Here is a 12,730-nt window from a genome sequence, read left to right on the forward strand (position 1 = left end):
TTTTTTTTCCAGTTTCAAGTTGGACTAGTAATGCGTTGACACGAAAACTTACTTAGCAGTTCTTGCAATGTCGAATGGATTTCATGAACAGTTTTGCGTGAGATTCGCATTTTCTTTCATGATTTAGTCATTAAGCAGAATTTGAAAAACTCATCCAGGAAGAAGCAATTTAATTATTATAAAAAATAGAATAAAAACCGTATTATAATTTAATTATACCGCGGACTTATTTTCTTCTTGTAGAATTTTTTCGATCTTGAAGCAAAGCGTCGTTTAACAAGCTTTTAACATTATAGGCGTGATTTTCATTCATTCTACTTAAGACGTTTGTTCTGTTTACTAAATTTTGAGTGAGTTGTTTAGGAAGAATGCTTGAATTTTCATAAATCAAGCGATTAATTTTTGACTGATTCATCATTTATTCTGCTTTCAGCCGTATTGTTTACAACCGTGATTCAGGTCGGTTTCATTTTCAAGTTCGTCTGAAGATTCATAGGAATAACCATTAAGAATATTAGTCGGTTGTTCAAACTCAGTTGGCAGTTCTTATTTTTTTTTCTGAAGCCGGGAAAACCAAGCTGGTAGTTTTGTTATCAGAATCTGATTTATATTCATTTTCGTTTTCAGACAATTCTTCAGGTATAGTGAAAAAAATGACGCTTCCATCACAAAAAATCAAATACTACTAATAAAATGTATATTATTGAGAGAATTCAAACCGGTATGGTATTTTTGGATTTTATCTTATAGCATATTTTTTTTGATGTCTACAAAAAAAAGAATTAGAGAGAGAAGTTTTAATTATTGATAATTATTTTGAGATAGTATGCAAAATAATAGCGAACAGACTGAAAATGAAGAAAATGCACATATTTTTGACATTAACGACTTAACCATTACTTCAGACAAAACTAAATCAAACGATATAAGAGCGACGTTGGCGCTAAATTTACGTCCCGCTGTGGAATAACGTTAATTGGAAAGATCCTGTTTATATGGCTGCAACTACTTCAAGCTGAAAACGTTAGTTTTTTGCCGGTTTTTGGACGACCAAGTTTTCATTAGAAGTAGTGTGTTTGACTGATTTTAAGTCCAATCTAAACTCTCAATGAACCTGAGAATAAACCGCAGTTCATGGAATCCCTTAAAACATATCACTCCAAAGGCGTTTCAATTGACCTCGATTGACATGGATCTGAAAAATATGAAACATTGTACCAGAATTAATGAAAACAACTAACCAAGTAATTTGCCAAGCCGAATATACGTGTGGAGAAACGTCTCTGATAGACAATTTCGATTCTTCTGAGTATTATCCTTATTCAACTAACATAGAAAAAAACACACTATCAAAAAAAGTCGGTCGAAACGGGTGAAGACCTTCTCAGGCAGCTAACAGATGAACAACTTGAACAGTTATTGATGGAGCGTCGGATGAAGCAACAAGCTGAAATAGTTCATGACGAGAACGTTCAGGAAGACGTTACAAAAGTGGTACCGGACGCGGTTTACTTTGATGCAAAACTAACTGAAGATCAAGAAAATTCAGGAACCCCTGTGCAATCTAGATTGTTGACTTTTCAACAAATCTTAAGATTCAGAAAAACCAAGATTCTCATTACCACTACTACGGAAACAGCCCACAAGAGATAGTTAAACAAGCTTCAAACCTTGCGTTAAGTTTGCCTGATGAAAAAAAAAATGTATCAAAATTTTCAACTCAAAATGTCGAGACATCAACCGTATCCGTTTATGAGTCACAGGCCAAGGACTCACATTTTTTTTTCAGAATTCAATTATTCAAAAATTAATAATTTTTGAAGATAAATTAAGCTCAAATTCTACGCAAATGCAGCAAGATGGATTGAAAAATCACAGCGCAAGCAAAAGCGAGTTCAAAATTTGTCACCGTTGACAAATTCGCTGTTGGCACTCATTCTGAAGCGGTTAAAGCTGAAAATGCATGTCCACTGACAACTCAAGATACTACGGCAAATACTGGAGAGTCGCGCCCTAGCCGAACTAAATAGAAAACGTAAAAAGAACGAAGTCCGCATACGAGCCAGTGATAGATCCAAATCAATCTAAATCAAAATTAATTAAAAGGCCGTCCACAGTGCCCAAACTCAATGTTGAGTTGGATAATTACGTTGCCAAAACGCTCGCCAAAACAGAAGAGCAACACCCGTGCCGAACAAGCAAGCTCCCAAAACACAACTAAAAAAGTTTGAAAGTTCCGAAATCTTAAAAGTGCAAGCAAAAACTGACCGAACCGAGCTTTAAGAACTTTGTGCCTGAGTTCAAAATGCCGGAAAGCCGCATTGACATGCTACGAAGCAACCCACACGAAAAAGGAACGACCATCTATTCAAGATCCCATCATTGAATATCAAAACTGCAACACACTTCCAGATGGGTTGTTTTCGATCGAAGGCCCTTTATGCAACTCGACAGGAGACGACGGCTCACTGCTATATGATGACTCAATTGATGGTGCAAACCACAACTGGTACCCGCTCAAACAGAGCGAAGTGTACAAGAACGTGTCGAGTTTTTACTCTCTGCTAGTTGCGATCACAAACACCGCTCATTCGAACTTGAAACCCGAGGTGACTAGGCGCATCAACAATAAAGTTGAAGCCGCAGAGGCTTACATTGACGAGAACTTGACAACATACGATGACTTCTACAAATTGATTAGCGATTTTTACCTGGCTAATCGAAGTTTCTGACAAAATAATATAATAATAATAATCAATTCCCTCAAAACTAATAATAAAAAATATTATTTTTGATAGGTTTAAAATACGTAATTACGTAACTGGATACGAAATTACAGGTCATGTAATATATTGCTATCCCATTTGCATCAGTGTTCAACGTAATTAGAAAGCCCTAAACACTTTGTTTTGTCGAACTTTTGATATATTTATATCATGACAAATAGTGCAGGTCATACCATACAAAAAATCTTTCCTGAGAACCATCTCTCTATTGAGCAAGTGTACGAAGCAATTACACATCCATCGTTTCAACGCAAGTTAATCGAATTGGGCTCAAAAGTGGAAGACTACAAGCAACTCACCTTTGCCTCTACTTGGTCAGATCTCAAAAAAGTCCAAAAATGGATCTATGTGCACATATCTTTTTTGACTTCAGCTTCTTCCGGTCTACCTTTCATTAGCAAAACAGCGCAACAGCAGGTGGCTATAACAAAACATCTTAACTACGGTCAATGAAGATTGTTTTTTTTACACACCGATACAATAAAAATATCTTCTATGTTAATAAATCTGTCTAATAGTTTCAAGTACACCTACGTAATTAAGCAGAACAAGTTTTATTCTGTCCTCCAGCCAATGCATGGGAAAAACCTTCTGTTTTCAACCCACAAAAAATACATAGTGCTTAAGCTGTTTAATTCAGAAGTGGAAGAACGCGTTCAATTGCAAGGTACTCCGGATCCAAGAAACTTTCTCGTAGAAATCAGCTGATCTCCATTATAGAACGACCCTTACACGATTCCCGCGGCCTCAAGCCTACCAAACGCAAAAAAAACAATTAAAGAAAAATAAAAAAATAACTTTTAACCATATTTGACGTCCCCGTCATAGATTTCAAAAAAAAAAACCCACCTAGATAGACCCAGTAACGAAATTGATAAAATTATTATTCATTTTTTTATTTTTTACATTATTTCAATGATCATCAATAGAAATAAATAACAAGTTTCATCAATATTTAAACCGTTCACAGCCAAGTTTTAACGTGATCAGTCTAGGAATTTTTTTTAACACTATTTGATCATTTAACAAAACATGGTTATGTTTCATAATTTGATCACTAAGAATTCTAAAAACAAACTGACATCAGCACTCTGAACCGCACATTTGCAACGAGCACGGAAAGGTAATGCGTATTGTTATAATTACTTAGGGAAAGCTCGGAAACAATATGCATAATTAAAAAATAGTAACTGTATTTTTTTATTTTTTTGTAATCATAAGTAATAATGGATGTGGTCAACTTGATTATTGGGGTAGGTGAAAACAAAAAAATAGTTCTCTAAAAACTAGCAGCAAATAGTACGGTAATACTAAAATAAAAATCACATTAATCGTAATGACGAAAAGCGGCAAAAGCTTAGTTTTAAAATTGAAAAGCGCTGAGCTTGTTGTTAATTAGTGTCGCAGAGTACGTTCTGAAAAACCCTGAATAGACTTTTTAGTTTGACTCAAATCTTTTTTGCCAATCAATTTATTCTCCAAGTAGACTGGAATCATGTGGTAACCGAAATTTATTACCACAAAAACGGTTTGCTTTTTCGGCCAGATATATGAAAATATACTGAATCAACGAGTCGTTAGATAGTGTGGTCAGCAAAACTAAGTTAAATAGCACGAACGTTCTCACAAACGGCGAGAAAGTCAATTACACCTTGTTTTTTCACGATAAAACCAAAAACATAGTCGGAAAAACTTCCTCGCCCACGAGGAGAAAAGTTCATAGCGCGTGAAGTAGTAAACAAAAGTTGAAATTTCTGAATTCAAGCTAAACAAACAAACAACAAAGGACAAAATAATGATTAGCTCTAGCACTATTCCACTGACAGTGATTCTCAAAGGGTTGGAACTGTTGAGCAAATGATAAAAGCAGTTGAATAGCAAATAATATTTGGCTTGTTTTGGAATGGTCAGTACAAATGAGTTAAAGTAGCGCAAAACGTATTTACCCTTAACATCAACTGCCTGAATAGTTCCATGAAAGCTGCAATTAGAAGCAGGATTGTTAACCTGTATATTGTACAAGACTTTTTTTTACGTTGCAAATAGACGTTGGCAAGTTTGATCGAAAAATATATCAAAACCCAATGTAATAGCTAAAAGAACAACGCAACAAGCTATCAAAATTTGCTTTAAATAAAGAATTAAAAAATCTGCAGATGTTCGACCAGCGAGCTTTGATAAAGTTAAAGACAATATAGTTGACGATTAAGATGTTCAGCACAAAAAAACACATACGACAGCAACCAACAAACTACCATGTAAACCGTACACTCAAGTAGAAACTGTGACTAAATTTAAATTTTGCAGTTTTGCAAACAAATCGACAATTACTTTATTGTAAGATCGAGACGAAATGTTCGTACTAGCAGTATTTTTTTGCAGTGGCATATTCATGAATCAAAATTAAATAGTTCTAAATTTGCTTTTTGTGTTCGCAAATAGTAACATATCCAAACCGAGCCGAAGAATATAATTAGTAATGTTAAACGTCGTTTAAATTTACGAAAAAAAAAATTACATTGAAGCATATGCTATCAAATATTTTCTTTTTCACACAATGTAAATCAATTCAACAAAAAAGTCTTTTTCAATTTAGTTCCAATCACGTAATGTTAAATGACAGCTGAGCAAGAAAATAATTTATACACTGACGTTTGTGAAGTTATTATCACTAATAATCAAAGCGCTATAACTGACAAAACGAGCACAGAGGATAAATTAATTCTGAATAAACATAAAACAATAAAATTCGATTAAATTAGATGAAAATTTGCGGGCAAATTTAATTAATTCGGAAAACTCTAGCAACCGAGCTTCTACATGTTCAGGCACAGAGTCGATAACACTTCAAATTGCAAATGCGAAGTTGAACTTGAATTTATTAGAAGCAGCTGCGATTAGCGACGAAAGTAACATTTCAGCCAAGACTTCAAATTCCCGACGGCCTTTGGCGCGTTATTGAAGATCGAACGCGAAACTTAACTAAATGTTTGTCAGACGTCGAAATACCAATAAAAAAAAATAAACGGTTTACGTCATACAGTCCACGTGATCAAATTACAAAAATATTAAAGTTTGAAAAGTCTGAACTTAGTGGAGAAAATGACTTAAAGCGAGTTGTCAGACGACAGTCCAAATAGCCAGTCGGTTAACGTAATCAATAACGCGAACCTAAGTCTAAACGTTAATGAATTAGAAAAAACTAAAACTACAAAAAAAAACAAGAAAATCCTTCAAAACAAGTAGTGAAATCAATCAAGATCAGTTGAATAATATAAGAACAAATGGGAACTAACTGAAGAAACTTTGAATGACTTCAATCAGTACATCTTAAAAAGCGATTCTTATCTTAATCGAAACCAGCAATATTATTCACACAAAAGTGCGAACCAGAACTATTCCGAATCAGAATTCTTAGAAATGCTCGCTCATTATTTGTGAACTGCAACGGCTTAAAATTTTTTATTACCGAAATAAACTTGCTGTACATATTAACAAATGATCGCACACCATAATTTTATATATAGCGTGTAACTATAAAAATAACGGAACCAATGCACAGCAAATATAATAAATATAAATTATTCGAAACGGATGGATTTAGGCTAATAACCAAAAAAAACGAGATGTGAAAAGCAGGATTTTCGACTTATTTATTCTAGTGATATTCTCGATCAGGTAGAGAAACTTCTAGCTCGAGAAGCTAGCTTTGAATCATACTACGAATTTTATATTCAATCTCTGTAACTTTATCAGAAACAATACTGGCAGCACGAGACTTTGTAACAAACAGTAAAACTCAAAAAATATTATTGAAGCTTTTTTTCCAATTTAGTTACTAAATCGAGCAACCAAAAAGACTCAGAATGTGTTTTTTTGGCAAAGAAAAAACAAAAATGATTCTTGAAACCAAGGTACTAATTCATGTATTAGAAGCAAACATTTATGATTTCTACGACTTAACGGTCGAGGCAATTATTGACTTTTTTTTAGCTGCTAGAATAAAAGATTTTGGCGTCACTATCTGTGTTGTTCGGTTTATTAATCGATTAATATCAAACGGTAAATACACTAAAACTCAACTCAAGCAATATCTTTTTGATGTTAATCCGAACAAAGATTTTAACTCGACTACGTCATTTATTATATACTACTTATCATTAAACTAGCAGAACTCTTAACGATCAGCACAGATGTATATGATTTGAAACTTGATATAGTTCAATCAATCACCAGAAACGTGTTTGAAAAAATGTTTCGAACTTACAATGTTCTTCAGATAAATACCTTGATTAGTCAAGTAATAAAATACGTTAAATATTACAATGATTTATTTGTACTAGTGTTTTTAACAGCTGGTGTAATGTATTTAAGATCTTTTCTCAGTTATGGAGCTAGTTTTAACGAACGGATTATAGCTTACACTGTAACAGTGAACTATACACGGGTAATTATTTCATTGCTAGATGAAACTAATTTAAGCAAAATAAATTAGCGTTACAAGAATATGAAAGCTTAGATAACAAGTTTGATTCTGGAAAACTTACACTCGAAAGAATTAACTTTTTTAAAGCCATAAGCAGTGAAACTCAAGAATATATCACTCATTCAAAGCTTTTTTTATTTGTCTAATATATTACTATTAAATAAATTATCAAATAACCGCCAAATTCAATTTGATATCTGCCACAAAGCTTACACCTGGATTATGAACAGCTCAGATCTGTCTTGTATGATAGTTATGTGTCTGGGTTTGTGCGATCTGACGTGTACTTTTACTGACTTAGTCAATCAATTACACCGAGCACTTTTCAAGTCTTTAGATGTCGATTCTTTGCACTTCTTGTTTCCCATTGTAATGAAAATCTCACTAACCATGTCAGATGAACTTTTGCAAGTCACCGTTTTTTAAAATATTAAAAAGCTTGACTAATCAGATGAATTTGAAAACACTCGAATACGCAGCCAAGTTTATTTACAAATTGATAGATCATTTTCTATTTTCTTACAAAAGATCTTTTACAAAAAAGTGCCTGGAAAATATCAGCGACCTTTTTTTCTCTTTACAGTATTGTTTCTTGATACTGCTCTGTACATTACTGATCGTTCATCCATTGTTAAGTGTATTTTAAAATCCGTACTTGCAATTTTTTTACATCATTCAAACATTTTAGTTCAAATCAATAAAATAAACTTATTCGGCATTCTGAAAAAATTATTGGTTTGCTGTAACAATATGTATGAATCCAATTTAAAAAGTTCTTTCATGGCTCCGTTAATAATGCAGTTAAAAAATCTGCAAACCGAACTAGAGGTATCACAGTTGGCTTTTATTATAATTATTTTTTTGTTTTATCAAAACAGATAGTTATTAGTATAGTTAGTTTTAGAAGGAGAAGTTCTACGTCCTGAAAGCTTCATATTAGAAGCTTTGTTCTACGATGATAACAAGCATTTAGTCCAAAAAACTAAACTCCTAAAAAAATTTTTAATACTAAATTTTCACGCAAAAAACTGTTTCCATCGTTCAGTTACCAGTTCTACTCTATACTGACATTAAACCAAAGAACATCACAAAAAAGGCTTATTAAATTTAATATACATTTGAAAATATGCCAGATTTGTTTTGAAGTTTTCAAAGATGTTAGTCAAGGGAACTTAACACCAAATTCACATTCTCTTGCAAAACTGCAAATCGTTAATTGTTTTTATATTTTATCAGCCAAACTTTAGATTCAAACGAAAATCCGGGGATGACGACGTTATCAGAGTTGCTAATAGAAGTACTTTCGATACTTATTCAGCAGGGTGACGCGTATTCGAGCTCTTTGCAAAAATTGTGTACAAATCTGTTTAATGTATTGAAGAATACGAATAATGGCGAAATACAAACAAATAGTTCAAAGGATCAAATAACTGAATTTTTAAAGTTCTATGAACATGATTCATCTGAATCTTATACAGATGAAACGGTTTGTGCCTTTTTACTATTATTAATATCAGAAGTTGTTTTGTCAAAACGTTTGCTAGCTCAAAATTTTTGCCTGATTGACATTAGTCGAATCGTCTATACAATGTTGAAAATAAAAAAAAACACTCTGTATTAATAGAATACAATTTGATCCTGATTATTTATGCTCAATATGTAAAAGCGGAACAATTAAAAAAATTCATCGCAAATTTAACTAGCCCTAAAACGTGTAAAAATATCAAACTGCTAAACAATATCTGTTACTTTTTATTTCTATTGAAAATTTATCGGCCCGAAGAAACTTCGATTGACGAATATTTAAAAATCCAGTAACTTTTACGACAATCAGATCTTCGTTTCAGAGCTCGAGAATATCGACACAGTGTTTCGAGCCCACTTCATCACTACAAATAAAGAATTATTAATAAATGATATTCAATACTTAAACCCATTTGATGGGTTTTTATCACACAACAAATATCAACGTCTTTCAGCAATGAACACCTACGCTTGTTTTTTTTAATTCAACAGCCATCAATACAAATATTTCAAGTTGCAAATTTTTATCTTTTCTCGTACGCAAGCCGTTCGACTTTTCCCTGAAAACAAATGATTCACGAAATAATTACAAAAAAAGCTTGGAAGATATTTTAGAGCGAACGAAAACTTATCACAACAGTGTTTTATCAAAGTACAAATGACGTAAAAACAGTGTTTATACACAACTTATTATCCTCCATTGTGTATTACACAGTTAACTATCCTAGTGAAAAATTGAATAAAAATGCAACAGCATATCTACACAGTTTTGAGTGGACTGGCTTTTTTCATTGACGAAAAAAAAACTTACAGTAGAAATAAACATAAAATACTTCAAATCATAGTTAATTCGCAATTCAACTTATTCCTCATTACTCACTTAATGGCCTGTCTATGCATTCTGACTTTTAGTAAAACTGAAGTTTGCAAATTTGTACAAGAGTTAAAAAACTTTATTGAATTTATCAACAAGAATTGTAAAAGTTTCTTAGAAGCTAAATCCACTGATAAGCAAATCGAATTAATACTGTTTTGTTTAATTAAAATCTACTTACAGACACTTGTTATCATGGTTGATGCTCACATAATTTTCCTTAGTTCCTACACATACCAATCTCTTAATTATTGTTTTAACGAACTGAGAAAGTTTATGCTCAACATAGAAAAATTGTTAAAAAAAAGTATACAGCCGATTTTTTCACAGTTCCGACTACTTTACAAACGACATAACGTTGTCAAAAGCATCGTTTATAAATTTGATCACTAAGCTTACCAGTATTCGGCCCGAAGATGTACCAACTAAAATTAGTTAATTATCATAAGTGCAAAAAACACATAAAAAAGCCAAAGCGGATAGAGTATCAGGAAGCATTTTTCACTTGGTAGAAACAATTTTTTGAAAATAAAAAAATTTGCAAGTGCACTCCAAGTCGTGAAAAAAGCAGCCAATACCACAACGGTTTTTTTTGTTTAAATTACCTCTTATGAGAGACAAACTGAATAATAACATTGGAAAGTAGGAATAACCGTGAATGCAAAAACATTGATACAGCGAAGCCGTTTCCCTGCCAACTAAGAGAGTGCAAAGTGACCACGTTAGCAAAATACCGTAAATAGACGTTGCGTATATGCTTCCAAAATGTAATTTACCGCTGAATAGTAATGCCACGCAAATCAACAAAAAGATAAGAACAGGAGCTGAAACATCCAAATTGGAGATTTTGTCTACGCTGATGCGTCTGAAAAAAATTATGTTGAACAAATTTCTCAACATTTCTCGTGGAAAAATTTGCAGCTCTTCAAGCAATGGAACGGAATCGTCGTCATCAGTTATCGAATTTGTTTGTTGTGCATTGCTTAATTTCTGTGCAGTGGACGGATCTGGGTTATTCAGCTCAAAAAAACTGCCCATAGTGGAATGTAGGAATCCATTTTTTGGAGTGTTATTTCCGCTATTTAAACTTAGCCTGGTAAAATGGATCGTCACTCGCAGCATTATACTGTTGCGACGGTGGCTGCAAATTCTTTTGAGCAGGTACAGTATTATTTTGGTAAGTTTGGTTATAACCATTCACTGGCGCGTTATTAGTGTTTGGAAATGGCGATGTGTGATTAACAACCCTGGGTTGATAATGTATAGACTCATTTCGCTCAACGTTATTGGAATTTGAATTATAATAAAAATTATCAAAATACTGAGTATTAGCGTTTGAGCCGGCTGTGTTCTCTTAAAAAAAATTTTTAAAACTATTAGGCAAACTTACCGTGCTTTTCATTCATATGTGCTGCATCAGTAGGATATACAAGTCCGTTTTTGGCTCTGCTTCGATCATTGGCTGAAAAGTTTGTTTTATTTCTGTTTGTTAAATCGTTGTAATTCCCTTTGCTCATTCAGAAAATGGATTTCAGTGTTGTAAAGCTTGACCGATCTAGATAAAAGAACTGATTACATTATTTAATTGCGATAAAGTTGATTATTTTACTTATTAAAATAAATAAAATAAATTATTTTCGCAAAAAAAAAAATGTTTCTTAGCAGAAGAGGTGATGTCACAAACTGAGTCGCAAGACAAAAATGAAACAGTAAAAAAGGAAGAAATCGACTTCGAAACTGTCGAAATTGGCGCTCATGAAACGCTTATTCAATCTTTAATCGAAGCAAACGACGATAGTGATGATGAGGGTAAGACATACGAAACCTTCGAAGACTTAGGTCTTCACCCAGATTTGTTAAAAATAATTAAAAAAAGAAATTGGGAAAAACCTACAAAGATCCAGATTAAAACAATTCCACATGCTTTGAAAGGTCGAGATATTATTGGGCTGGCTGTGACAGGTTCAGGAAAAACTGGCGCTTTTTTGCTTCCAATATTAAATTCCATTATCACCAACGGGTTATTTTCCTTTTTTTGCTACCATAATAAGCCCTACAAGAGAACTTTGCGTGCAAATCGCAGATGAATGTAAGAAACTAGGTTGTCTGTTTCACGTTAAAGTATGCACAATTGTAGGAGGATTGAGTCAAACAGAGCAAGCTAAAGAAAATTGCTCGAAAACCAAATTTCCTGATAGCTACTCCCGGGCGCCTTGTTGATCATTTACAAAATTTAAATGGGTTCAACTTGTCAACAGTTAAATACTTGGTCTTGGACGAAGCTGACCGGCTTTTGTCTATGGATTTGAACAAGCTCTATACGAAATTTGCCAAGCTTGTAATAGCGATCGCCAAACAATGTTGTTTAGTGCAACAATGACAAGCAAAGTAAGCAAACTGCAGAAAGCTTCCTTAGTAAACCCAATTAGGATCAAAGTCGACGAGAAAAATCAGACTGCTCACAATTTGCGTCAGTTCATTGTGCTCGTCCCACTAGATAAAAAATTCGAGTATCTAGTAGCTCTTATGCAACCTCGTAAAGCTTACAGAACCATAATTTTCTGCAACACTTGTAAATACGCGACTCTCGTGTCGATTTTTCTAAACACCTGCGGGTTTTCGTCCGTAGTGTTGACAGGAAACATGGATCAAAAAAATAGATTAGCTAGTTTGAACCGCTTTAAATCTTCTAAATACAACATTCTTGTCAGTACAGAAGTCAGTGCAAGAGGGTTGGATCTTCCTGATGTCAACCAAGTCATTAATTTCGACGTCCCTACTAATTATAAAGATTACATTCATCGTGTAGGGAGGACAGCAAGAGCTGGAAAGCACGGAGTTGCATTTACTTTTGTAACAAAAAACGATGTCGTTCAATATAAATCTATAGAAATAGCCATCTTTGGAGACAACAAAGAGGCTTTTCCTCCTGTCTACGAAAAAATAAAGGATGAATACGAACTCGTGTCAAATTCAATGAATTTGGCTAGACTCAAGAGTCAGGCGGAAAAAGAATTTCACGAACTTTTGGAAAAAAAAAAAAATAAAAAGTCACGCTAA

The 12,730-nt window shown here is 33.4% G+C and overlaps 1 protein-coding gene across 1 annotated transcript; it reads left to right on the plus strand.

The window, feature by feature from the left end:
- The first annotated feature begins 11,343 nt into the window (after positions 1 to 11,343).
- LOC142597886 (putative ATP-dependent RNA helicase T26G10.1) lies at positions 11,344 to 12,730 on the plus strand. Its single transcript, XM_075734900.1, has 2 exons — positions 11,344 to 11,690; positions 12,331 to 12,730. The coding sequence occupies exons 1-2, from the start codon at positions 11,344 to 11,346 to the stop codon at positions 12,728 to 12,730; spliced, it is 747 nt and encodes a 248-aa protein (XP_075591015.1).

The sequence above is a fragment of the Dermatophagoides farinae genome, unplaced genomic scaffold, assembly GCF_024713945.1.
Source record: "Dermatophagoides farinae isolate YC_2012a unplaced genomic scaffold, ASM2471394v1 contig1, whole genome shotgun sequence".
NCBI classification, from domain to species: Eukaryota; Metazoa; Arthropoda; class Arachnida; order Sarcoptiformes; family Pyroglyphidae; genus Dermatophagoides; species Dermatophagoides farinae.